General features: G+C 39.1%; 1 protein-coding gene across 1 annotated transcript in view; it reads left to right on the top strand.

Moving 5' to 3' along the window:
* Positions 1-24809, top strand: part of LOC306871947 (regulator of G-protein signaling 3-like) — a 137318-nt gene that overhangs the window by 33962 nt on the left and 78547 nt on the right. The window contains exons 6-7 of the mRNA XM_079420225.1: positions 907-950; positions 14494-14625. Of these exons, the coding sequence (XP_079276351.1) occupies positions 907-950; positions 14494-14625 (176 nt within the window). The remainder of the gene's footprint in view (positions 1-906; positions 951-14493; positions 14626-24809) is intronic.

Raw genomic sequence — 24809 nt, 5'->3', positions numbered from 1 at the left:
AGTGGATCAGAACTGCATGGCACGGCTGATATTGGTACTGAGAGGCTGAAGGCAGCCAGCGGAGCTGAGGAAATGTCTGACTCTGGTGGATTGTGGGGTCGTGGATAGGTTGGGGTAGACACTCTCCAGATACCTGATGACGACCTCCCTCCAGCAAAGTTCTTGGGTGTCTGGGAGGTCTACTGGATGTTGATAGTTGGCAGCGATCTAGTACAGAGATTTTAAAGTCTTCTCATCCATTGATGAGAAGCCAAGGTAATTTTAATTAGCAAAGTCCATATGCATAACTGTGTACACTTAACACAAGCAACAACCAACCATGAACAGAAAACCAAGAGGAACTTAAATACACAATGATGATGATCAAAAGGACAATTAAGTGTGCTAATTAATCAACTAATAAATAACCATGTTAACAAATAGCAAACAGGAACCAAAAAACACAGGAAACAGGAAAAAGGAAAAAAAAGAAAAAAAAAAGAATGTCCATTACAGTTACATATTGGCAGAGTGATTATTATTATTATTATTGTTATTATTATTATTCATTTTATCACATGAAGAGACCGTATACAAACTGTCAAATGTGAATTAAAGAAACAAAGAGGACCTGCTACAACACACTTAACAATTTTAAACATGAATGTTATTAGGATATTGTTATTAGGATTGTGTAGGTGCCACATACAGAATGGGACACTCCCTTCAGAGTAATCACTTTAGTGCACTTCCCTTAGGAGTAAACACGACAGGGGTCTTCAAATTTAGCCCTAGAGGTCCACTGTCCTGCAGAGTTTAGCTCTGAAGCTGAACAACTCCCTTCATTTTCTAGTATGTCTAGCATGTTATAAAGCTAACTCTGTTGCATTTTTAAAATAATATTATGACCTATGTTTGTTTCCTCAGATCACAGTGAAGATCTGCGATTTTACTTGATCCACATGACCGAGGTGAGTTACACTTATGTCTATGAATGAGGTTTCATCACTTTTTTTGTTTTAAGTGATGTGCCATAATAGGTTTACACCTCTTTTTTTGGTCTTTTTAATGTTTGAATATGAATTTTATTTTTAAACAAAGTTTTGTGAGAGTTTTGCTGCTGCTACTACTACTATTACTACTACTAACTACTACCACTATTAGTTTACATGAGTGTTTTTCAAACACTTCCTGGAGCCTCCCCAGCACCATATGTAAACTTGTTTGGTAGTTCACCTGGCACAACATTGTACTTGTGAAGTGAAGTGCTCGGGCACAGGTGAAACATGTCATGATAAAAAAGCTGGACAACTTGCTAAAATTTCATGGTTGCTTTAGGAAATGCATTTTTTTTCCCCTAACATTTGCTTTTGTTAACACTATCTGTTAGATTTAGGTTTGGGTTTAGCATAGGTGCTATACTATTTTTAACAAGCATTAAACTTTTAGTGCCACTCACCAGACATTTAATTTACAAACTGCAGCAACAGCTACAGCAACCAAGGTAATAAAACTTGACATTTTATTTGTTCCCAATAAAACGGAGCACTTACTGGATATTTCACTTAGAATGTTCTGTGAAATGTGCAGGGAGCAACAAAATATAATTTTGGAGAGCCTGGGTTGCAAATGTAAGTAAAACACACAGTCAGTGTTTTGGTGTAACTTCTATAACCAATTAATTTGTTGGCTGTGTTAATGTGTCATAAATTAAAACAGTTTGTAAAATTGTGTTCAAATGTGTATGTGTGCGCGTATGTGTGCGTATGTGTGTGTCCCCAAATGTCCCCACAAGGACAGTAAAACCTCAATTTTTTTTGACATTGTGGGGACCGGCCTGCAGTCCCCACGAGGGAAAAAAATTATTAAAAATAGTAAATGATGTTTATCTGAAAGTGTAACAATGCAAACAGGTTTTCCGTAAGGGGTAGGTTTAGGGGTAGGATTGGGTTTGGGGATAGAAAATATTGTTTGGTCAGTATAAAAGTAATACAAGTCTATGGAAATTCCCCACAATTCACAGACACAAACGTGTGTGTGTGTGTGTGTGCTAGAGCCAAATTTTACACATAAATACTAATGGCATCATATATAAAGTGTGACCTCATATTTACAGTGTGTAGAGAATTTTGTTTAAACACATTGCTCAAAAATGATCTAACACTTAAGACCCGAGAAAAAAGTTTTAGGAAAAAAAATAATTTTTTTTCATGTCTTTACATTTTTTAGAGCATTTAGAATAATGTAAAAAAAAAAAAAAAAAAGATATTTCATTCATAAGTTATGCTATGTCCTCGTTAGACATGAATGAACATACAAATGCAAAAACAATTGATTTTTTTTAAATCACCAATACATTTTTAATTTAAGTTTTAGTTTTTAACCAAACTTTGTATAAAGATGATTCTCAACTATGTAATAACAGAATGATTCCATATACCTTTTTCTTTCTGCAAAATGTGTGTAAAATGACCATAAACGGGTTTTCTCATTACATACAATGCATCTATAAACTAAATCTAATTTGCATGATAATCAAATCTTTAATACAACTGCAAACAGAATCAATGCAATGCAAGTATTTCCTTTTGTAATATGTGACGCCCTTACATTTACACTTCTAATCACACATCTCTAAAAACAATAGCAGATACTTCCACTGATTGTCCACGATTGCTATTGATGTAATTACTAGCTCGTCAATGATCATAAATTCCAGGAACAGGGTTAAAAACCACAGATCTATTTGATCGATCAGGAGCGGGCATCGGTTGTGTTGTGTGATGGATACTAGCAGGCTCCATTCCTGAGTAACATAATGCAAGACTTTAATTTGATTCTTCTTACTCCCATGTCTCCATGCTCGCTCATAGTAGTAGCAGGAGATGTCACTGGCCAGAGCAAGACCACAAGAACTATAGAGGAATATCTTATGTGTCTGTATGTTTTTCACTCATTCCTGTCTTCCTTGTGTAGTCTGTTATTAAACAAAACGGCATGTATCTTGAAGAATGTGCTACTGGTGACAAACAATTTATATCTTTGCATGTTGCTGTTCACACTTAATGAAGATGATCACTTAAAACATTTATCATTGATTGGAATAAATGGTAAAACTTTACAACAAGGTTCCATTTGTTAACTACATTAGTTAACATGCATACATTATTAAAATTAAAAAGCAGTATCTGTTAATATTTTTTAATGGACACCAGCTAACTTTGACCAGCAACTAGTTGAGGAGCACTGCACAAGATGACGTGGTCCGATAGGTCCTTTACATGCAATCTGCTAGCAATCACATAATTTACTATATTACACAGCACATCTTACATCTTATCCAAAAAACAAACAAGCAAACAAATGAATCATAAAAGTAAAGGATAAAAGTCTCAATACTAATTTCTAGACAGAGGTGGGTAGAGTAGCCAAAAACTGTACTCAAGTAAAAGTAAAAGTACTTCTAGAAATATTTACTCAAGTAAAAGTAATAGTCTGAATAGTTACTTGAGTAAGAGTAAAAAAGTATCGGATAAAAAAACTACTCAAGTAGTTAGTTACTAGTTACTTTGGATCATATAGGTACTAAATATAGTCTATTTTTATTTAGATGTATAGATTACATTTATGTAATGTGTATGTGCATACACACACACACACACACAGCCGTTCAATATATATATATATATATATTTTTTTTTATGTAATTTATTTCAGTGATGCAAATCAGAATTTTCATCAGCCTTTACCCCAGTCTTCAGATTCACATAATCCTTCAGAAATCATGTTGATTTATTATCAGTGCTGCTCGTTTTAGCTTTCTATTCATCAAAGAATACTGAACAAAATGTCACAGGTTCCAAAAATATTAAGCAGCAAAACTGTTTCCAACACTGGTAATAAATCGATATATTATAATGATTTCTGAAGGATCATATGACTCCGAAAACTGGAGTAACAGCTGATGAAAATTCTGATTGGCATCACTGAATTAAATTATATTTTAAAGTAAATTAATTATGTATTATCCTATAACCTCTGAAATCACATGACTGCTCTGAACATAACGAAACAAATGCATATTGACGGATCTTCTGTTCTGCAAAATGTAAATGTAGACTATATTTTTGCAAGCGTAAATACTGTAAAAATATGAATATTAATTGTGTCTAGAACAGGCCGCGCGCCGCTGCGCAGAGCTAACGCGGGTTCCGCGGGTGTTCATTTCATACTCTGTGACAGCTTATTTAATGTATAAATTATACAACTTTCAACTGACTGTAGATCCAAAGCCACGTCTTCAGCGCTCTTGATGTTCTTAAACTCTCTGTTATCTGAGTGAGAACCGCTTCAGAGACTCAGCGCGTGCGGCAGGGAACTGAACGAATCATTCAAACTGATTCGCGAACCGATTCACTGGTTTGCCAACTGGTTTGATCAAGCCTTTAAACAGAATTGACTCAAAAGAATGAATCATTCGCGAATGGGCATCGTTCATTGCCCAGAGAAAAGTAGACGGCGCGTTTGGTATAAACTGAAGCATTTTTAACTTGTATTGCATTAAGATACAGTAACGAGAGGAGAGTCGCCCACAGTAACGAAGCAAAAGTACAGTTTTTTCTCTAAAAATATACTTGAGTAAGAGTAAAAGTACCCATTTTAAAATATACTCTAAAAGTATTAGTTACCCAAAAAATGTACTCAAGTAAATGTAACGAAGTAAATGTAACTCGTTACTACCCACCTCTGTTTGTAGAGGACAGGTCAGTCCTTATAGTCAGTAAAGGCTTTTATCCCCTTCCATATTATTATTTTCAAAGTGGCCTTAAATTTATGCTTATGCTTTGCCTCACTGATGCCCTTTTTCAGTTCTCTCCTGACATTACATGTTGCCAGATCTAAAAGTTGCATCCTGTTCTTTGAGCAGAGACTGTACCTTCCCGCTATGGCCTCTGGTCATGGAACACTCATGGTTTTGTTTGCTAAAACAATCTCAAATATAAGTGGCAAATCAGCCAGCTCAACATGAAAATAATTACTGAGTGCATGCACCTTATAATACCACAGTGAAACTGGTGTCCTCTTTAGTTGTTACCTAGCTACAGTGGTTTAACAGCTGCAGCTAGTAGTCAAATTGATGACTGGAACATTACATATTTCCTGATCTACATAATACAATATGACACATGCTTTGCAGAATGGGGTAGAATTTAATTTTGTTTCAAGCTACTGAAGCAAGTCTTTAATTTAAATCAGATGTACTTTCATATGTTTTAGAATTCAGAAATGTTAATTATTTGTTTGTTTTACTATTTTTTTTAACCAGACAAGTCAATTAAGATTTTTTTTTTCTTATTTACAAAAACAGCCCGACAGGACTAATTCTGACAAATTTAATTTCTGCAAATTATTCCAGTAGTGAGGAGAGTCAACAGTAAAATAGGCATGTCCATAAGCATTTTTTGTCACACTTAAGGTCCAGTTCTCGCTATTAACAAATCATTAACTTTTGCCTAAATAGGATAAACTCCTACTTTGCTGCTTATTAATAGTAAGGTAATTGTTAAGTTTAGGTATTGGTAGGATTGGGGATGTAGAGTATGGTCATGCAGGAAATGTGCTTTATAAGTACTAATAAACAGTCAATATGTTAATAAAAGACATGCTAATAAGCAACTAGTTAATAGTGTCACGGTACGCCCCCAGGAATGGCGTGGAAAGACGAGGTCAGGGTCCAAATGCAGGTAAGGCTTTTAATGAAACAAACAAAGGCCAACACGGCACAACAAACACTTAAGCACGACAGATCACAAAATGGCAAGACAAGTAATGAACCCACACCAGAGTGGTGGGAGAGGGGAGACTAAATAGTCAGTGGCTAATGGGGAACAGCTGTGGGTGTACTGAGTGTGATGATGCGGCAGGTGTGTGTTATATGGGAGAGGAGTCCGGGAGAACGGGAGATGGCGGCCTCCTGTGGCGCCAGGGAGAAGTGCAGGACCCGGACTCGTGACACTACCCCTCCCTAAAGGAACGGCTTCCAGACGTTCCACCAAGCGCAAAAGTCTGGAGGGAGGTGGAACCAGGGGATGGTGAAGCAGGGGGAGGGATGGCGGGCCAGGTCCATGTGAAGGCAGAGGGCCTGGAGACAGAGACCAAGCAGGAGACCGGGGCGGATTCGGAGGGTTGGACCAGGGAGACTCCAGCCGAACAGGAACCCCAGCGAACGGCCAGGGTGGGACAAACCAGGCAGGCACCGCCGCCTCGGGAGTGCTGTGAGCGGGTACCGCCGCTTCGGAAGCCTTGAGAGCGGGCATTGCCACCTCGGGAGCTTCGTGAGTGAGCACCACTGTCTCGGGAGCTTCGTGAGCGAACGCCGCGCTCTCAGGAGGAACGTGAGTGATCACAGCTGTCTCAGGAGCTTCGTGAGCGAACGCCGCGCTCTCAGGAGGAACGTGAGTGAGCACAGCTGTCTCGGGAGCTTCGTGAGTGAGCACAGCTGTCTCGGGAGCTTCGTGAGTGAGCACAGCTGTCTCGGGAGCTTCGTGAGCGAACGCCGCGCTCTCAGGAGGAACGTGAGTGACCACAGCTGTCTCGGGAGCTTCGTGAGCGAACGCCGCGCTCTCAGGAGGAACGTGAGTGATCACAGCTGTCTCGGGAGCTTCGAGAGTGAGCACAGCTGTCTCGGGAGCTTCGTGAGTGAGCACAGCTGTCTCGGGAGCTTCGTGAGTGAGCACAGCTGTCTCGGGAGCTTCGTGAGCGAGCACAGCTGTCTCGGGAGCTTCGTGAGCGACCACAGCTGTCTCGGGAGCTTCGTGAGCGACCACAGCTGTCTCGGGAGCTTCGTGAGCGACCACAGCTGTCTCGGGAGCTTCGTGAGCGACCACAGCTGTCTCGGGAGCTTCGTGAGCGAACGCCGCGCTCTCAGGAGGAACGTGAGTGAGCACAGCTGTCTCGGGAGCTTCGTGAGCGAACGCCGCGCTCTCAGGAGGAACGTGAGTGATCACAGCTGTCTCGGGAGGAACGTGAGTGAGCACAGCTGTCTCGGGAGGAACGTGAGTGAGCACAGCTGTCTCGGGAGGAACGTGAGTGAGCACAGCTGTCTCGGGAGGAACGTGAGTGAGCACAGCTGTCTCGGGAGGAACGTGAGTGAGCACAGCTGTCTCGGGAGGAACGTGAGTGAGCACAGCTGTCTCGGGAGGAACGTGAGTGAGCACAGCTGTCTCGGGAGCTTCGTGAGCGAACGCCGCGCTCTCAGGAGGAACGTGAGTGATCACAGCTGTCTCGGAAGCCTTGTGAGCGGGCACCGCCGCTAACTCCACCCTGAAGGTTGAGCCGCTCATCCATAGAACCAGGTTGATGTACTCCTCCAGCGACTCCTCAGGGTCCCAGAATGGCGTCAGGGACTTGAAGGGCTCGGCTAGGCCACCCCTGAAAAAGACCATAAGACAGGTCTTCTCCCTCTCCGATCGCCGAGCCAAATCGAAAAACTCCCTGGCGTACTCCTCCGTGCTCCGGACTCCCTGGCGAATGTTGAGGAGCCTCCCTGCTGGACCCATGTGTGGTGGGTTCATTCTGTCACGGTACGCCCCCAGGAATGGCGTGGAAAGACGAGGTCAGGGTCCAAATGCAGGTAAGGCTTTTAATGAAACAAACAAAGGCCAACACGGCACAACAAACACTTAAGCACGACAGATCACAAAATGGCAAGACAAGTAATGAACCCACACCAGAGTGGTGGGAGAGGGGAGACTAAATAGTCAGTGGCTAATGGGGAACAGCTGTGGGTGTACTGAGTGTGATGATGCGGCAGGTGTGTGTTATATGGGAGAGGAGTCCGGGAGAACGGGAGATGGCGGCCTCCTGTGGCGCCAGGGAGAAGTGCAGGACCCGGACTCGTGACAAATAGTGAGAACTGGTCCCTATATAAATGTTACCACATTTTTTTCTGAGGACATGGAGAAGAATACTTTAAAACGATCTAGTATGATATGTTACAGGTTGATATTGCAAAGCATTTTGAAGATACCAAAATTCTGTAAATGAATATATTGTATACAAATGAAGTTCATGCCTGGTTTGTACTCAAGGCCAGTGTACAGCGATGAGGCAGTGATTAGTTTTATACAGGGCATTTGTGATTAATCTAATTGCGGCATGTTCTAAAACATCTAAACCTTCGAGGGCATCTTTGGGTGCATGTCTGTAAACTACTTCTGTCAATCAATGGCAGTCTCAGAGTTTGTACAAGATGTTTTTTACTGATGTTTGAACAGATCTGTTCTGATACAAAAAAAAAAAAGGGAATTTACTTTGGCCTGTAAATTTGAGATTATCAGATTTAAAATAAACTCTGGCTGTGAAAGTAAAACAGTCTTTCATGGGATGGATTATCATGGATTACATAATCCAAAAGATCATCAGATCAAAATGGATTTCCTCTCACATCGACTGCAGATGTTTGTATGGAAACACATTTACTCCTGGGCTGACATTAGCCGGCCTAGTCATTTGCCTCTCAAGGCCTGGAAAATATGTGCAAGCAGGCAGCGCCACCTCCCCACGCCCTGACTCTCAGATGCTGCGCGGTCCTGAGTGCTGTGTGCACGCGGCCACTCACCTGTAAAACACAGCCACTGTGTTGATCCCGTCAGACCAGGCTGACGGCTGAGGATCTGCCGAAGAGGGTAAGATGCATACTGTTGGTTTTTATGTGCTGAAGATGTGTTTTTCTTGGAAAAATGTAGACTGGTCAGAGACTATGTGGAGGTTGTTTTGGCTCGAGCCGAGTTTACAGTTCAGAAATGGGAGACATTTCTGTGTGAAAACTGATATTAATTGTGGGTTATTTGCATTTGTAAAATCTTGATTTAATACGTGTTTGATTATAAAATGCTTGCTTAACCAGAAGTGGTTTTGTTTTTGCACTGGACATAGTTAGTGATTGGTTATACTTTGAACAACACAACCTTAGAATTGAACTTGTTTGGTCCTACAAATGACCTCAAATCTTGTGGTTTGCTGTTTTTTTTTTTCATTCTTGGAAACCCCATAAGCTGACACTGATGGAAGGACTTTAGCTGTATCTATAGACACTAGAAAATCTCTTTGATTTTCTGGCATGGGTGTGGACAATCATTGCATCATGGCAGAGTACCGTTTCTTTACTTAATCTAGTTTACCTTAAAAGCAGCTGGTATTAAATGAAAATAAATTAATCTTTAATTAATAATTAATAATAAACTGTCAAAGAGCATTAAACTAACTTGGATTCATTATTATTATTTTCTTTAATTTTACAGTGTGAATCTCCCATATATAAAAAAATTAAATTTACTTTAATGTTAGCAGACTTCTCATGGCATAATGCAGATAAAGATGGTGAAAAGATGGCAGATATTTTTTGTACTAAGTCACTTGTCAAGACTATTTGCCCAGACCTTCATTTAAGTTTTTTTTCTACTAAATTGTGCTCTCTCAATATCCCTTCTTCCAGCCTCTAAAATATCTATTACCCAGGACTCAAAAACAATTTAAGGGTTAAAAATGTTCCAGTGCTTTTTTGCTGTTCCCTGTGCTATACTCAGAAGCATTAGTGTAATAAATGGATTTGATGGGCTTCTCTCATCTCAGGTCACAATCGCCAAGCACACCACATGTACGGTAGCAAGCAGTCCAGTTATTTTAACATCAGGCCTAGGAGCCCTAACCTAGATTTAAACAAGACAGAGTTGGAGTTTAGGAAGAGTGAGAGTGCAGTGGCTTCAGATACAGTATATAAAAAATTCTCTCTTTGTTTTTTGCTCTGTGTAGCTAACTAAATTATATTGTTACATTGCATGACATTCAGTAGTGTGACAGTAGATCAGTTCTTTTAAACATGTAGATGTCTAGCATGCCCAAATGCTGTGTTACTGGTTTTATTTATGCTACCACTTAAAAGTTTGGAATAATTTTTTAAGGTTAATGGAATCATTTTGTTTATTATTTTATAAAGAAGTCTCTTATGTGATCGAGGAAGCTTTGGAAATTAACCCTGTTGGTAGATGTCATTACTATTATGCATTATGTAGAAAATTAATAGAGAAATATACTGTAGTTAACACTTTAGTTTAGGTACCAATTCTCACTATTAACTAGTTGCTTATTAGCATTAATTCTTGTAAAGCACATATTCTGCATGAGCATATTTTAGATTCCTTAATCCTACCCTACCTTACTAACTATTAATAAACAATAATTAGGAGTTTATTAAGGCAAAAGTCCTAATGAATAGTTAGTTAATTGTGAGACTTGGACCTTAAAGTGGTGGTTGATTATAATTTAACTTTTTAAACTCAAGTTAGAGTGTAATGTTGCTGTTAGAGCATAAACAACGTCTGCACATTTAAGACACTAATTTTATTTTAAAGAAATTGCTCTTTAAGGACTACAAAAAAGGCTGGTATGGACTGCAACAAGCTTCTTCTCGGGTTTGTGACATCACTAACCCTGATGTTTACATAAACCCTGCCCCCGGCAACATGAAACTACTCATAATGGTAAGGGGGCATGAGGTTTCCAGACAACAGGCACTAGGTGGTCAGCGAATCACAACACACTGGGCCAGCTAACCAGTCTGAGCCTAATTCTGAAGGAGGAGCTTCATAGAACCGGGAACTCACTGATTATTTTGACAAGAATGGAAACAGTGGTGTAGAATAAAGGTAGAATATTTGATAATAAAAAACAAGCATGAACACGTTACACTGCACACCATAAACACAATCAAGCATTCACAAAAAGCTGAGCAATCACCCCTTTAAAATAAAGTGTCACCGAAATATTTCAATAATGCTTGTAGCTTAGCCAACACTAATGCACTCAGCACTCATACACTCAACAATTCGCAACATGAAACACTTTGTTACTGAAAGTAGCAGATTATGAGGCCATGATTGCTTAGTGGTAAAAGGCAACAATCCACCACTCTACAGCGTCAGTTAATGGGTGGTCATAAATGTAATCTTTGTAAGATGAGTGTTTGACAGCATTAATTATTCATTGTGTTCCGAGACTGTAATCCATCCATAAGCATAGTTCAATAAACAGCTCTATTCTCCTGAGCATCGTTTTACAGTTCACTCATCCTTAGTGCACTGATATAATACAGCTGGCTCTGTTTTTATGTATTTATTTCTTTTTTTTTCTTTCTTAGGTTGTGTTTTCAGGGAAGTGTGTGGTTATTGGATTCTGTGGCCCTTGTCAGCAAATTTGCCAGGTTTATGGTTGCCATCTGTAGTGCTGTGGCAGTCGTCTCTGCTCCACTTGAAATGCTTTGAAAACTGTTTTGCCGCATTTGATCCCATAGGCTTGGAAAGTTTGTAGTTTTGGGAAATACTAATATTCTTATTACATAATATACTCCCTAAGACATAGGTTACTTAATTTAATTTACAAAACCTAAAGAGCTACATTGCTGTCTGCTGTCTACTGTGTACACAATCAGCATCTAAACTGAAGCCAGTAGAATTATATTAGACTGGAATACAGTTCCAACAGAGTTTTGTGCTAGCACATATTCCAATAATCATAAATATAGCATGCACAAACTTTGGGGTAAAATTTGAGATTCTGAGATTGACATTTCCATGAAGGATAGATATAATACACACCCCTGTTAAAACTACCAGTTTCTTAGATTAATCCAAAATAAATTATGTCAGATCACCATCATGTTTCTGACTTCAAAGTAATACTGAAACCAAGTTTCCAAAAAAAAAATAAAACTTTTAAAGGGGTCAACCGTATACACATTTTGCACAAGTTGATATGATTCTTTAGGGTCTTAATTAAAAGTCTACAACATACTTTGGTTAAAATTTCTCAATGGTAGTGTCAAAAACACCTTAGTAAACCTGTCAAAATCAGTTCTGTTTTCAGCAAGCCATTTTTTAGTGCATGTTGCTTTAAATGCTAATGACTCTGCTGACCCCGCCCCTGGGGTGACAAGCAGTACTGTTTACTTTAGCCGCGAAACTGGCTAACTAGTACATTATTTGGAAAGGCGATTTGCAAAGATTCATAAAAAACCCTTATACTCACATAATCTGTAGGTGAGGCTGGATCACGAATGATTCGTGCGAACATAGACACATTTAGGCAGATCGGTATCAGCGCATTCTCTTCAAAAACAAAAGTAACGTTAATTCTCTGCTTCTGTCGGGAGTTTATGATGACTGCTATATTCATTATTACATCAATCGCTTAATCGGAGAAATCTTCAGAGCAGGTCTAAGTTAACACGGCCTTGCCAATCAGTTGTCTGGGGAGCGGTCTGTAAAGAACTACGCCGTTCTGACAGGGTTCCCAGAATAGCCGGATTTGAGAACACAAGACACACACAACAGAGGTCTGACATTACTCCCCCCTCCCGAAAGGCTCGTCCCGAGCCTAAACAGTTCCATCAGGGAGGGGGGGTGGGCGCTCTGGTGGCCCCTCAGGACAGACACGGACCGGAACACAACACGGGGCCCTCTAGGGCGGAACATACAGCCGAAGGCCGAGGTGGAGCAGGGAGCTCAGGAGGCCATGGCAGGTGGACTTCGTGGCCGTGGCCCGGCCACTCCAGCCGGAACCCTTCTACCCCCCCCCAAAATTTTTTTCCAAGGGGCAGCTCGGGGGTAACAGGAGCCCTCCGGCTAAACACACTCGAAAATGTTAAAAGACCTTGGTCACTGTCTGGTCAATATGGCGGCAGCCGGCCGGCTTGACCACTCAACGGCGGGGACTGGTGGGCTGGAGGAAGCCATAGCCGGCGATGAGCCTAGTGACCGCGGCGGATGGGTTGGCCTTCCCCGCGAAACAGCGAACTAGAGGGGCCACGGATGGCGGCGTGATACCCCGCGAACGGCAGCGTGATCTACCGCGAACGGCGGGGACAGTGAGCCGCGGACGGCGGCGTGATACCCCGCGAACGGCGGGGTCGGTGAGCCGCGAACGGCGGCGTAATCTCCCGCGAACGGCGGGTATGAGTCAGCGGCGATCCGGCCGGCATGACTCAGCGGTGATCAGGCGGGTATGAGTCAGCGGCGATCCGGCGGGCTTGTCTCAGCGGCGATCCGGCGGGCTTGTCTCAGTGGCTATCCGGCGGGCTTGAGTCAGCGGCTATCCGGCGGGCTTGAGTCAGAGGCTATCCGGCGGGCTTGAGTCAGCGGCGCTCCGGCGGGCATTGAGTTAGCGGCGCTCCGGCGGGCTTGACTCCCACGAACGGCGGCATGACTTGGGGGAGCCCCGGACGGTGGGTGGGCTTTTCCCACGGACCGCGGCGTAACTCCCGCAAAAGGCGGGCAAAACCAAGAACAAAAAAACACTAGAAAAACTGCACAAAACAAAACGAGGTGAAGGGACAACGCTTACTGTATGGTCTGGTCTTCTGTCACGGTGCACACAGCAGGGAGGAACAAGGAACACGGAGACGAGGATGTAACTCAAATAATATGTCTTTAATGGAGACATCACGGCAGGGCAGGACAAGGCAAGGCAAACACAGACATCAAACACCGGGGGTAACGAGTAGACCAGACAACATACCACAACACAGACAGAACTCAAATACCAGGATAATTAACAACAAAAAAAAACACACATGGAACAGAATAAACTACTAATTAAACGAGGACAGGAAACAAACAAATACATTCTTCTCCCTAACATTTCCTTTTGTGAAAATGAAGAAAACAATACAGAGCTGGAATTACATAGTATATTACGATGAAAATTATGACAAAATTTCCATTTGGGGAAACTTTTTCTTCAGTAACAATTTTTAATGCCTCTCAAGAATGACATCATCATCACCGGCTATATGCAGCTTTATCGGGACTGATGGTCTCAGGACACTTTATTAAATCGAAATGATGGATCGAGCAGAATTACATATTGATTTTAGTGCTGGGCTGAGAAGCCACTGCGTTTCATCATTCCTCACACAATAACAGCAGATTCCTACCAGCAGCTGTGCTTTTGTTTCTTTTCTGTCTGATAGTGAGGCATAAATGCTGTCATCCATGCTAAACTTCATCCATGATCTGTGATCACATGATCTTTAAGATCACTTATGTCTTTACAACTGAAATAGATATAAAGATTGATTGATTGAGTGATTGATTTTGGCTCAGAATTTTTAGTTTTCTAGTATATATATGTGTTAGCATTTGTGATTTTTCTGTGTATAGACAGTGACAACACCCTTCTGTGACAAGTGTATAAATCAATAAAGTGCACAGTTGGGCTCTTAAGACGGCTTTCATTAACACAATGGATCATACCCATATCTCTAATCACTTCTGGCAGCACTTGAAAAGTTAATAAGACACATAAACAAGTAAGAGCTTTTCTCTTTCTCTTAACACAATCTGTTTTCTCCTAGCTTCTCTGCAGTGAACTTTTTTTTTTTTTTACTTCACTTGACCGAACCCCATAAACATTTACATACATCAATATTCATCTGTTTCTCTCTCTGTGTCTCATCAGAAATGCGATTGTCTTCTGAGTCTGGAAGCAAATTCCTTGGAGCAAAAAGCAAGAGTGTGTCAGTGTTTGAGCGAGAACATCAAAAAACAGCTACAGCTGAATGCAAGACAGACTTTCTGCCAACCTCAGCAGGTATAGTACATGCTTACTTTTTGTCTGGATGTACTTATGACTCGACAATATGGGCCGGAAACCGATGTGGTAGAGTTTTGGCCATTTGCCCCATTAATGCTTTAGAGAGAAATATGCACAGATCAAGCACCTTTTACAAACCAAAATGGTCCAAACCAGTTCTAAACAAATACGTGAGTGGATTTTGATGTAAGAGGAGAACAGGAGATGGACTTTTTCCACTTGGGGAAGAGAAAAATTTGGCTTTACAATATATTAATTGATGGACTGAAGTTGTGTAGATTATTCGTGGATTATTGCAGTTTTCATCAGCTGTTAGGCCTCTCATTCTGATGGCACATATTCTCTGCTGCTGAGCAAGGGATTTTATGCTAAATTAGACAAATAAATAAACTCATCTGTTTATTGGATTCCCTGAGAGTGAGTGAATTGCAATTTTTCATTTTTGAATGAATTATTTCTTTAAGGACTTTAGTCTCTCCGTCAGCAGGGTCACACACTGCATGAGTACGGGTGACTCAAGATTACTGTCAGCATACTGAAGACTGCACGGAAATTGTTTTGAAGTGCTGACATCTGTTGTAATATTAGCTGTCAGTCCATAGACATCACAGTCTGTGGCACAGTTTTCACTCTGAACAGCATGAACAAACTGGGTAATAATCCCTTTCTGGATCATGTTGCTCATCCAATTGTCTCTTATTATCACCCATTCTCTTTCCAAACGTAAATTGTAGGTACAGTACATTTCAATATCAGCTTGTACGGCATCAACTGGAAGCACTTTAATTTTGCTTCGTTCATCACACAAGTGATCATGTTGCTTCTGAAGACTTGGATTAAACTACCGGTTCCTTTTGGAGATGTCACATGAACATGGTGGCACTCTGTTAATTATAAACATTCACTTTTGAGGAAACATCAGCATCATGTTTTGACACTAAATCTGTTTGCAAGTGTATAAAAGGGTAATTGTTCCTTCCTGTTGATAACTATACAAATGTTTATGGCCATTTTTAATGTGTTCTGAGTCTTCAGTCAACAGAATGCTGATATGGTTGGAAGTCTGTGATATTTAGTAGATATATCCCACACTGACTGGAGCTCAGAATTAGTCTAATAGGCTTTGAGTCAGATCTCGCACCTGCTATCATTTATTCCTCTGCTCTCCATTCACATGAAAGAGAAGGTGCGTGTTGATCACAGATGCTTTTATCAGCCTTTGAATCAGCTTTCACTCCTTTTCAATCATCGTCTCGTCCCATCTTTTTCTTTATGGCTCTCTTCACCTCTCTGTTCCATCATTCTGGCTGTTTGTCTCTTTGTTTGCGGGTTTCCAGACGGGGTTTTCAAGCAGGACTCGTCGCAGCTGTGAATTGTGGTGGATTAGTGTAAATGTGTGTGTGTTTCTTGCACTTCACAAAGTGACCCAAAATGAGTTGCAAGTTTTTTCAGACTGCAGGGGAAAAACTATAGCAAGCATAAATAATAAAATTAAGCCGGCCATAGAATCATGCTGTCATGATATCATTCAGTTTGGACTGCTGTTTTGGTTTGCTCTTGTCCTCTGTAGAGTTTGTTGTCATATAGTTGTTGAGTCAGGTGTGTGTTTATGTGTACTTGAGTTCATCTGTTTCTGTTCATTGTTGTCGGGTCTTGTCGTTATATTGATAACTATGAACAAAAATACACAAGGTGACAATACTCATACTACATTATTTTGTTATATTCATTTGCAACAACAATAAATGGTCACACTTTATTTTAAGGACCAATTCTTTCTTTTTACTATAAACTCCGTACATTTCTAATTTGCTGCTTCTTAATAATTAATAAGGTAGTTGTTAAGTTTAGGTATTGGGTAGGATTAGGGATATAGAATATGGTCATGCAGAACATGTTTTATACAGTAAGTACTAATAAACAGTCAATAGGTTAATAATATACATGTTTATAAGCAAGTAGTTATTAATAATGATAGTTATATGTTATGTATATACTAAAGTGTGTTACCCAATAAAATGCAGCACCAATTGTATTTTGCAATGAATTATTAGCATCAAACTATTTAAATTTAAAAGACATTAAAACAAAATTGTAAATAATTTATCAAAATTTGGGTCCTGAAAATGTATATATACAGAACTAGGCATGTTTTGAGCGTTGCACTTCATTTCTCATGTGATGTATTCCCACTGCTCTCTATTATGGGATACACAAGGATCACAACTACTCTTAGTGGATAGCTGGAAAATGATTCAACTTAACAAAATCCATATTTTCATCCCTATTAAGTTCTTCAGATTCCCTTGTCATACTAAATGGGAAATGGAAAAGATGGTTGAAAAGGACGATTGTCTATGGTAGGTGAATGAATAGAAATAATCTGAATCTGAAGTTTTTTACCGAGGGGCCTATGTTGGTCAGTGTTGGTGGTCAGTGGTGCTGTTGTGAACTTTCATACTTGTTTTTATCGGTGAACAAATTTAGGCCGCCATGTGGGACGCCAATTATAGACCTTGTGAGAACTTCTAAATATGCCAGCTTCCTGCCTACACTGGTCATCACAGATATATTCCAGAATATAAATCACCTGTTTTTTAGCATCAGAAACATGCTGCTCTTTATATTCCGAAGTGATTTATATAATGCTATTACCATCAAGCATGCAAAACATGTAAATTGCACACATCTGGATTTGCTGAATGAGAGAGGTACTTAAACCCCAAATTTATATGTATAGCACATTTCTCACACACCGACATTTTCAGTTCAAATTTAAATACATTTGTTTGTTTTATACTTTTTTTTATTTATGTTCTGTTCTGAGTATTTAAATGATTTGTTGTGGTGTAAGGGAAACTAAAATATGTTTATAAACATTTAGTTTTTTTTCTTAGTTTATAATTATTTCCGAGTGTAATACTAAAATATATACAACAATGCAATGTATCTTCTTTCTCTCTCAATGTCAGTTTTCACATGTCTTCAAACATTTATTGGTCAGTAGGTGTGGGAAGCTGCTACATGTTTGTGTGCTTTAATAAATTTGTAGTCAGTACTGAGTCACATTATTTCAGGTATACGTGATGCTCTTGTGCGATGTAACAGGAAATGAGTTCACATGAATCATACAGGCACAGAGAGCAGTGTGACTGACATAAACACAAGGGCAGCTGGATTAACGGCCATGTGGAGACTCACCGGAAATGTCATCGAACTGTCATTTCCTTCCATACGTTCCATTTCATTGTGCGGTGTAATGATGCTATTGCTGTCTGTGGTCTACCTACAAACTCTTGTGTTCTGTCTGCTCTCAGTGAACACAGGCTCAGTTACTGTTTGATTTATTTACATTATTTCCCTGGCTTTTGGAGACAAAAATATTAAGAATGAAAGGCTGCACTTTAATTGCATAAAAGTGACACTGTATGCATACTTCTGTAATTCAGTTATAAATGTCGCATTTTTGCAACATTGTAATGGTCTAAAAACTTATTTGTTATTATACTTTCATTTATGTTTCAGACATGCAGCAGTTTAAAATAATACAGACAGACAGAGGGCAATTACATGATAAGGGCATTTGTTTTTCAGTTCAAGCAATGGTATTGCTGTAACGTAATAATATATGAAAATATATTTAGCATGCTAATATGCAGTATTGTTAGCTAGTTGTTTGACACAATAAATTAAATGACTAAACTGACTTGTTAAATCGACTTAATTTTGTAGTACATAATTGTGTGGAAACGTTTTCTTGTGTTTAATTAAGTTGCTGTAATTGAATTTTTAATTGAACATCTCACAGTAGGTAGTGAAATGTCAAGGGAAACGTGAGAGAAATTTTGTTCTTGTTTGACATTTTAGAAGTTCAAGCCATGTTAGGCATTTTTTTTTATGTTAGGCATTTGGGAAGACTCTTTAAAAGTTACTTTTTAGATATAGTTTCATAATGCTATGACTTGATTTTTCATTCTCAAAATATTGATACTTTAATGTTGCTGATGTATTGTTATGACTTTATTCACATTAAAAGGCCTATTATGAATTTATAATTAAATTCTTATTAATGTGGCACTCACATAGGTCTAAAAGACCCTAAATCACAACTGGTTTATTCAGACTACACCACCCTGGTGGAGCGCTAGGGAAATACTCCCAATAAGGACACGGGTACGTTTTACTAATTGAAGGCAAAGAAAAAAAAAAAGATGTAGTGAGGCGGGAGTATCAATACGAAAAAAATACGCTTCATTATAAGAGCATCAATAAAATTCTCTCTCCCAGGAAACCCACCACAAGATTATTAAAATGATTCTCCAGGGCCAGGCTTAGCGGGAACAGGGCAGGTTGGCTGCAACTCGGGAGGTTTATTGGTGAATTTTACTGTATCTGCACCGCTCTATTTATGCTGCATACTGTAACAGTCATTGAATAGCAAGATGTTTCCTGTTTCCCAAAATGAGGTTTTTGTAACAGTGTTTTGAATTGATCTCACTAGTGTTCTCTAGACAGGAATATAGTCTGTGTATTTGACAGGTTTGTGTGTCATCTGAGGCCAAAGATTAGATTCTGACAAAATAGACTAAAATGTTTGACTTTGACCTGGATGTTTGAAGTTTGCACAAGTTGGTGTGTAGTTTTGAGATTGTGTGTATAGTTGTGAGAAAATGGTGAATTGTTTCATGAATTGTGTGTTAGCAATCGAGGAAAACTGTAATATTGATATGAAGTGAAGTGAAGTGACGTACTGCCAAATATGGTGACCCATACTCGGAATTCGTGCTCTGCATTTAACCCATCCAACATGCACACACACAGCAGTGAACACACACACACCGTGAACACACAGCAGTGCAGTGCAGTGCAGAGTAGTGGGCAGCCATTTATGTTGCGGCGCCCGGGGAGCAGTTGGGGGTTCGATGCCTTGCTCAAGGGCACCTCAGTCGTGGTATTGAGGGTGGAGAGAGCGCTGGACATTCACTCCCCCCACCTACAATATGCATCATGATGTTATTTTCGAGTCTACTTCAGTTTACACATTTACAGTGCCCTCCACTAATATTGGGACCCTTGGTAAATATGAGCAAAGGTGGTTGTGAAAATAATCTGCATTGTTTATCCTTTTTATCTTTCATTAAAAAAATTCACAAAATTACAACCAATCATTGAAGTAAAACAATTGAAAGTGGGGGGAAAATCTCATTGTGAAATAAATGCTTTCTCTAGTTCACGTTGGCCTCAATTATTGGCACCCATTTATTGCAACGTCCTTTTCCCAGGGTAACAGCTCTGAGTTTTCTCCTATAATGCCTGAAGAGTTTGGAGAACACCTGATACGAGATCAGAGACCATTTTCTTCAGAATCTCTTCAGATCCTTCAGATTCACAGCTCCATGTTAGTAGTTCTTCTCTGCAGTTCACCGCACTCATTTCCTGTAGGGTTCAGGTCAGAGGACAGGGACAGCCATGGTAAAAGATTCATTTTGTGCTCAGTGACCCTTTTTTGTGTTTAGTTTGATGTTTGTTTTGGATTGCTTTCCTGGTGGAAGATCCAAACACAGCCCATTATAAGATTTCTAATAGGCTAGAGGATTTTTTCTAATTTGATTTTTTATCTGTTGGTATTTGATAGAATCCTTGATGCCATGTGTCTAAACAAGATGTCCAGGACCTCTGGCAGAAAAATAGGCCCACAACAAAGATCCAGCAATATATTTAAATGTGGACATGGGGTACGTTTTTATCCCTGTTTGTACTAAACTCATCTGGTGGGTTTGCTGCCAAAAAGCTCTTTGTTCAGTTTCATCTGACCATAGAAGCCACTGCAATTTGAAGTTGCAGTCGTGTCTAATAACTGAATTTGCTGGAGTTTGTTTTTGGACGAGTGAGGAGAATTTTCCCTGAAACCCTCTTGAACAACAAGTGGTGATGTAGGGGATGTTTGATATATATATATTTTTAGGTTTCTGATCCCAAGACTCAACTAATCTCAACAATTCTACAGCTGTGATCCTTGGAGAGTCTTTGGCCACTCAAACTCTCCTCTTCACCGTGAGTTAGGACGATATAGACACGTCCTCTTGCAGGCAGATTTTTAACATCTTTAGTTGATTATTACCCTGATGGTGGAAATGGGGATTTTCAACACTTTTCTTACAGCCACTTTCTATTTTGTGTTGTTCAACAATCTTGTTCTGCACATCAGAACTATATTCTTAGGTTTTACTCCTTGTGATGAAGGATTAAAGGAATTTGGCCTTTGTGTTCCTCATATTTATAATCCTGTGGAACAGGAAGTCATGGCTGGACATGTTCATGCTCCTAGTCACCCTAGTGTGCTAAAAAATTTAAATATAAATGGGAATATACTTCAGAGATATTTTACTCATAAGAATTTCTAGGGGTGCCAAAAATTGTGGCCAACATTCATTGGAGAAAAACATTTTATTTCATCATGAGATTTTCTCCCCACTTTCAGTTTTTTTACTTCAATGATAGGTTAGAATTTTGTGAATTTTTTGAGTGAAAGATCAAAAGGATAAACAACGCAGATTTATTTTCATGGCCACCTTTGCTCATATTTATCAAGGGTGCCAATATTAGTGGGGGGACTGTACCTAACTGGACAATTTAAATGTTGTTTTCTGTTCTGTGTGATTGTTCAGAAAGTTTGCAAGAACTCCAAGTTGACACTTTACTTGAACTAAATAATTTTAAATGTCTTTCATTAAACCGCTATTTTAAAACCAAAGTTCATGGGAATGAGAACAATTGGTTTAATCATCCTAACACAACAAAATAATACTCCTTCAATTTTTTAACTTTAACAGGCAGTTACTCAAGTAGAAAACAATGTAGGATGTTTCAGATCGCCATTGGAGATGGTAAATAAAATGTTGCACCTGTAAGAATTGTATTCTTGCCCAATTGTACACAATAATGCCAGTTACTTTATAAATCAATAATGGTTTTCTTGAGAAAATTTTCACAGTATCACTGAATTGGCTGTTGACCTTTTTAGATGGTGAAGTTTGTATTTCGGCTGCCTCTGCCAAGACAAGGCCTCTGTTTATCACATGACAGACAATGATGTCCTGAACTTAATTTAACACTTAAACTAACACTTAATTTAATTCTGAAAATAATTTAAAACAACAGTTCCCTGTCCTTTGTTCAGGTTGCTCCACTTTCAACAGGTCCATGCAAGCCTCTTTGACCCTTTCTGATGAATTCAAACAATAACCCAGCCTCTGCAGACAGTTCTAGGGAAAAAAAATGCATGCTGACATTTAGGCCAATATTTCTGTTGCAAGTGCAAGTTTTTCCTTTGCATTTTTGAAAAGTTTTGCACACAGATGACAACATTGACAAAACAATCACTGTTCCCACAAATCTGTGAAAACTACAAAAAATGCTTTATTATTCATGACAAGCCAATAGTCACTTTGTAAATAAACAATATGCATCGGCACACATACCTATAGACTGAACACAAAATACATGTGCGTATGACATTACTGTTTTCAGAAATGTGTGTTTTTGTAGTATACACAGAGATGTGTTGGGTAAGTTACTTTCAAAAAGTAATTAATCACAGTTACTAATTACGTCATCAAAATTGTATTTAAATTACTTTACTAATTACCCTGTCTGAAAAGTAACTTAGTTACTCAACAAGTAACTTAATTATTAAAATCACTAATTAGGCTACATCTTAAAATCCATATAAACCTTAATAGAAATTAAACTCTTTATTCTTTCAAATTAAGTCAAACATAGAATAGTTTAGCCTTTTAACTTTAAAACAACTGTAATACTTAAACGTTTTTTTTTTTTTATAAAAAATGTAACCTTCTTTGGTTAACAAATAGAAATACTCAGCAAAATATCTGAATAACAAAAAAGCTTATAAGTTAACAATACATTTCAGTTTGTGCAAAATGTTCCCAACTAGTAAAATCCGTACAGGTTTATGTAAAAATTACACGTTAACTAATGCAGGTAAGAATATATTACAGAAATCAGAGCCGATTCTCCCTATACGCAGAATACGCAAGCTGCGTAGGGCCCCCGAAACACCAGGGGTCCCCCTTGCTCTCAAAGATGTTTTAATTTTAGTTTCGTTTTTGATTTTGGCCAGCGATTATGAAAACATGAATGATCATTTCTTTTAATGCGGTGCGCTGTCACGCTCTCTAGGTAAAAAGCAGCCAAATCATGTAACGTGAATGTCGTACAGTCTCTTGCTCTTACTTAAAAAAATAAAAAATAAAAAAACGGGTTGAAAGCTTACCGAGCCATGGAAGAGATACTGTTTCTCAAGCGCTTTACGCGAGCGCGATTTGAGACGGAGTGAAGCACGGACAAATGCGTTTCATCCATTCTTTCATCCCCCCATAAACCCCCCCCCCCCCCCCTCTCTGCTGAATAAAGCCATGTCAGATCGCACTGTTCGTATGAGGTAAATTCCTCATAGTATGTCTTCTTTCAAAAATGATGAAAATTAGATGAATCTTGATTTATTTATTTTTTTGTATCTAGGTGAGGGCGTTTGCGCGCAGGTAACTGCATATATTGAGCGATATTTCCCAGATACGGGAAAGACTGTACCTCATTTCATACAGATAACATCATCAGATAACATTCGTTTTCGATTTGAATTTGTTAATTTAAAAGTAGACACTTCAGGCTTTCAGATACGGGAAAGATTGTACCTCACTTTAGTTTCATACGGATTACATAATCAGGAATAGGCCTACTCGTTTTTGATTTGAATTCATTCATTTAAAAGTAGAAACTTCAAGCTTTCAGATAGGGGAAAGACTACCTTGCTTTCATACGGATTACATAATCAGATAATATTCGTTTTTGATTTGAATTCGTTCATTTAAAAGTAGAAATTTCAAGCTTTCAGATACGGGAAAGACTGGTCTCGCTTTACTTTCATAGGGATTACATAATCAGAAATATTAGTTTTTGATTTGAATTCGTTCATTTAAAACCAGGTTTTCAGGTGTCTGCATTTTCAGTGTGTAAGTGAATGGCCAAAATGCATAAAAGTTTCAGTTATGACTTAAAGTGACAGTTCACCCGAAAATGAAAATTCTGTCATCATTTACTTACCCTCTGGTTGTTCCAATCCTATATGAGTTTCATTCTTCTGCAGAACACAAATGAAGGTCCTTTAAAGATTTTTTTTTTTTTTTTTTTTACTTTACTTTAAAGATTAAAGATAAAATTCTGACAGGTTTGGAACAACTTGAGGGTAAGACTGAGGGTTGAGTTTTTTTTTTTTTTTTTTTTATGAAATAATTTGTCCGTGGCTATACTTTTGGAACAGTATTTAATGTTTAATGTGCGTTTCAGTGTTTAATAAAGCACACTTGTCTCTTGGTGAACGTTTTACAGCATGAGCTCATGAGTAATTCATAAGTCCTTTTTATGTGTGATGTCCCAAGTTTGACATGAGGAGTTTTATGCCCAGGGATTATAGAAACATTGTTTTCTGCAGTCGTTGTTCTGTGACACTCCTGGAAGAGGCTAAAAATAACCCCTGACCGCTCAACGGTCCCTGCGTCATGCTAGACACTCAGGGACTATCTTTACCTCACAATAGCATGCGTGCGTATGGACACACACACACACACACACACACACACACACACAAACACACACACATGCGCATGCACATACACCTACTGTATATTGTGTTTGTGTGTGTGTGTGTGTGTGTGTGTGTAAGATGGGTAAAAGCAGCTTATGAGCAGAAATACAGGATTGATCTTCTTATGGAACATGTTTCACATTCGGAACACACATACATTGTCATTGAAAAAATCTAATTGAGAAATTTTGGTTCTGATGTGAAAACACATTTTATATGTTTGCATACACATTCAAACTGCATTATAATGTAATTATAATTGTAATACATTATAATGGATTAACATTATAATACAATTATAATGTATATCTACAGACATACACGCTTATGAATTACATTCTTTTAGGTTTAGAATTGTGAAAAATTAAACATTTCAGAATTTCTCTCTTTTCAATTCATGAGTTGGAATTCCAATTGAGATTGCCACACCCTAAACCTACCTCTCACAGAAATGCCCCCCCCCCTCCATCTCTCTCTCTCTCTCTCTCTTCTGTGATGGTAGGTTTAAGGGTAG

This window comes from Barbus barbus, assembly GCF_936440315.1.
Source record: "Barbus barbus genome assembly, chromosome: 6".
NCBI classification, from domain to species: domain Eukaryota; kingdom Metazoa; phylum Chordata; class Actinopteri; order Cypriniformes; family Cyprinidae; genus Barbus; species Barbus barbus.
The sequence above is the reverse complement of the archived record's forward strand: the minus strand, read 5'-3'. Positions and strand labels throughout refer to the sequence as shown.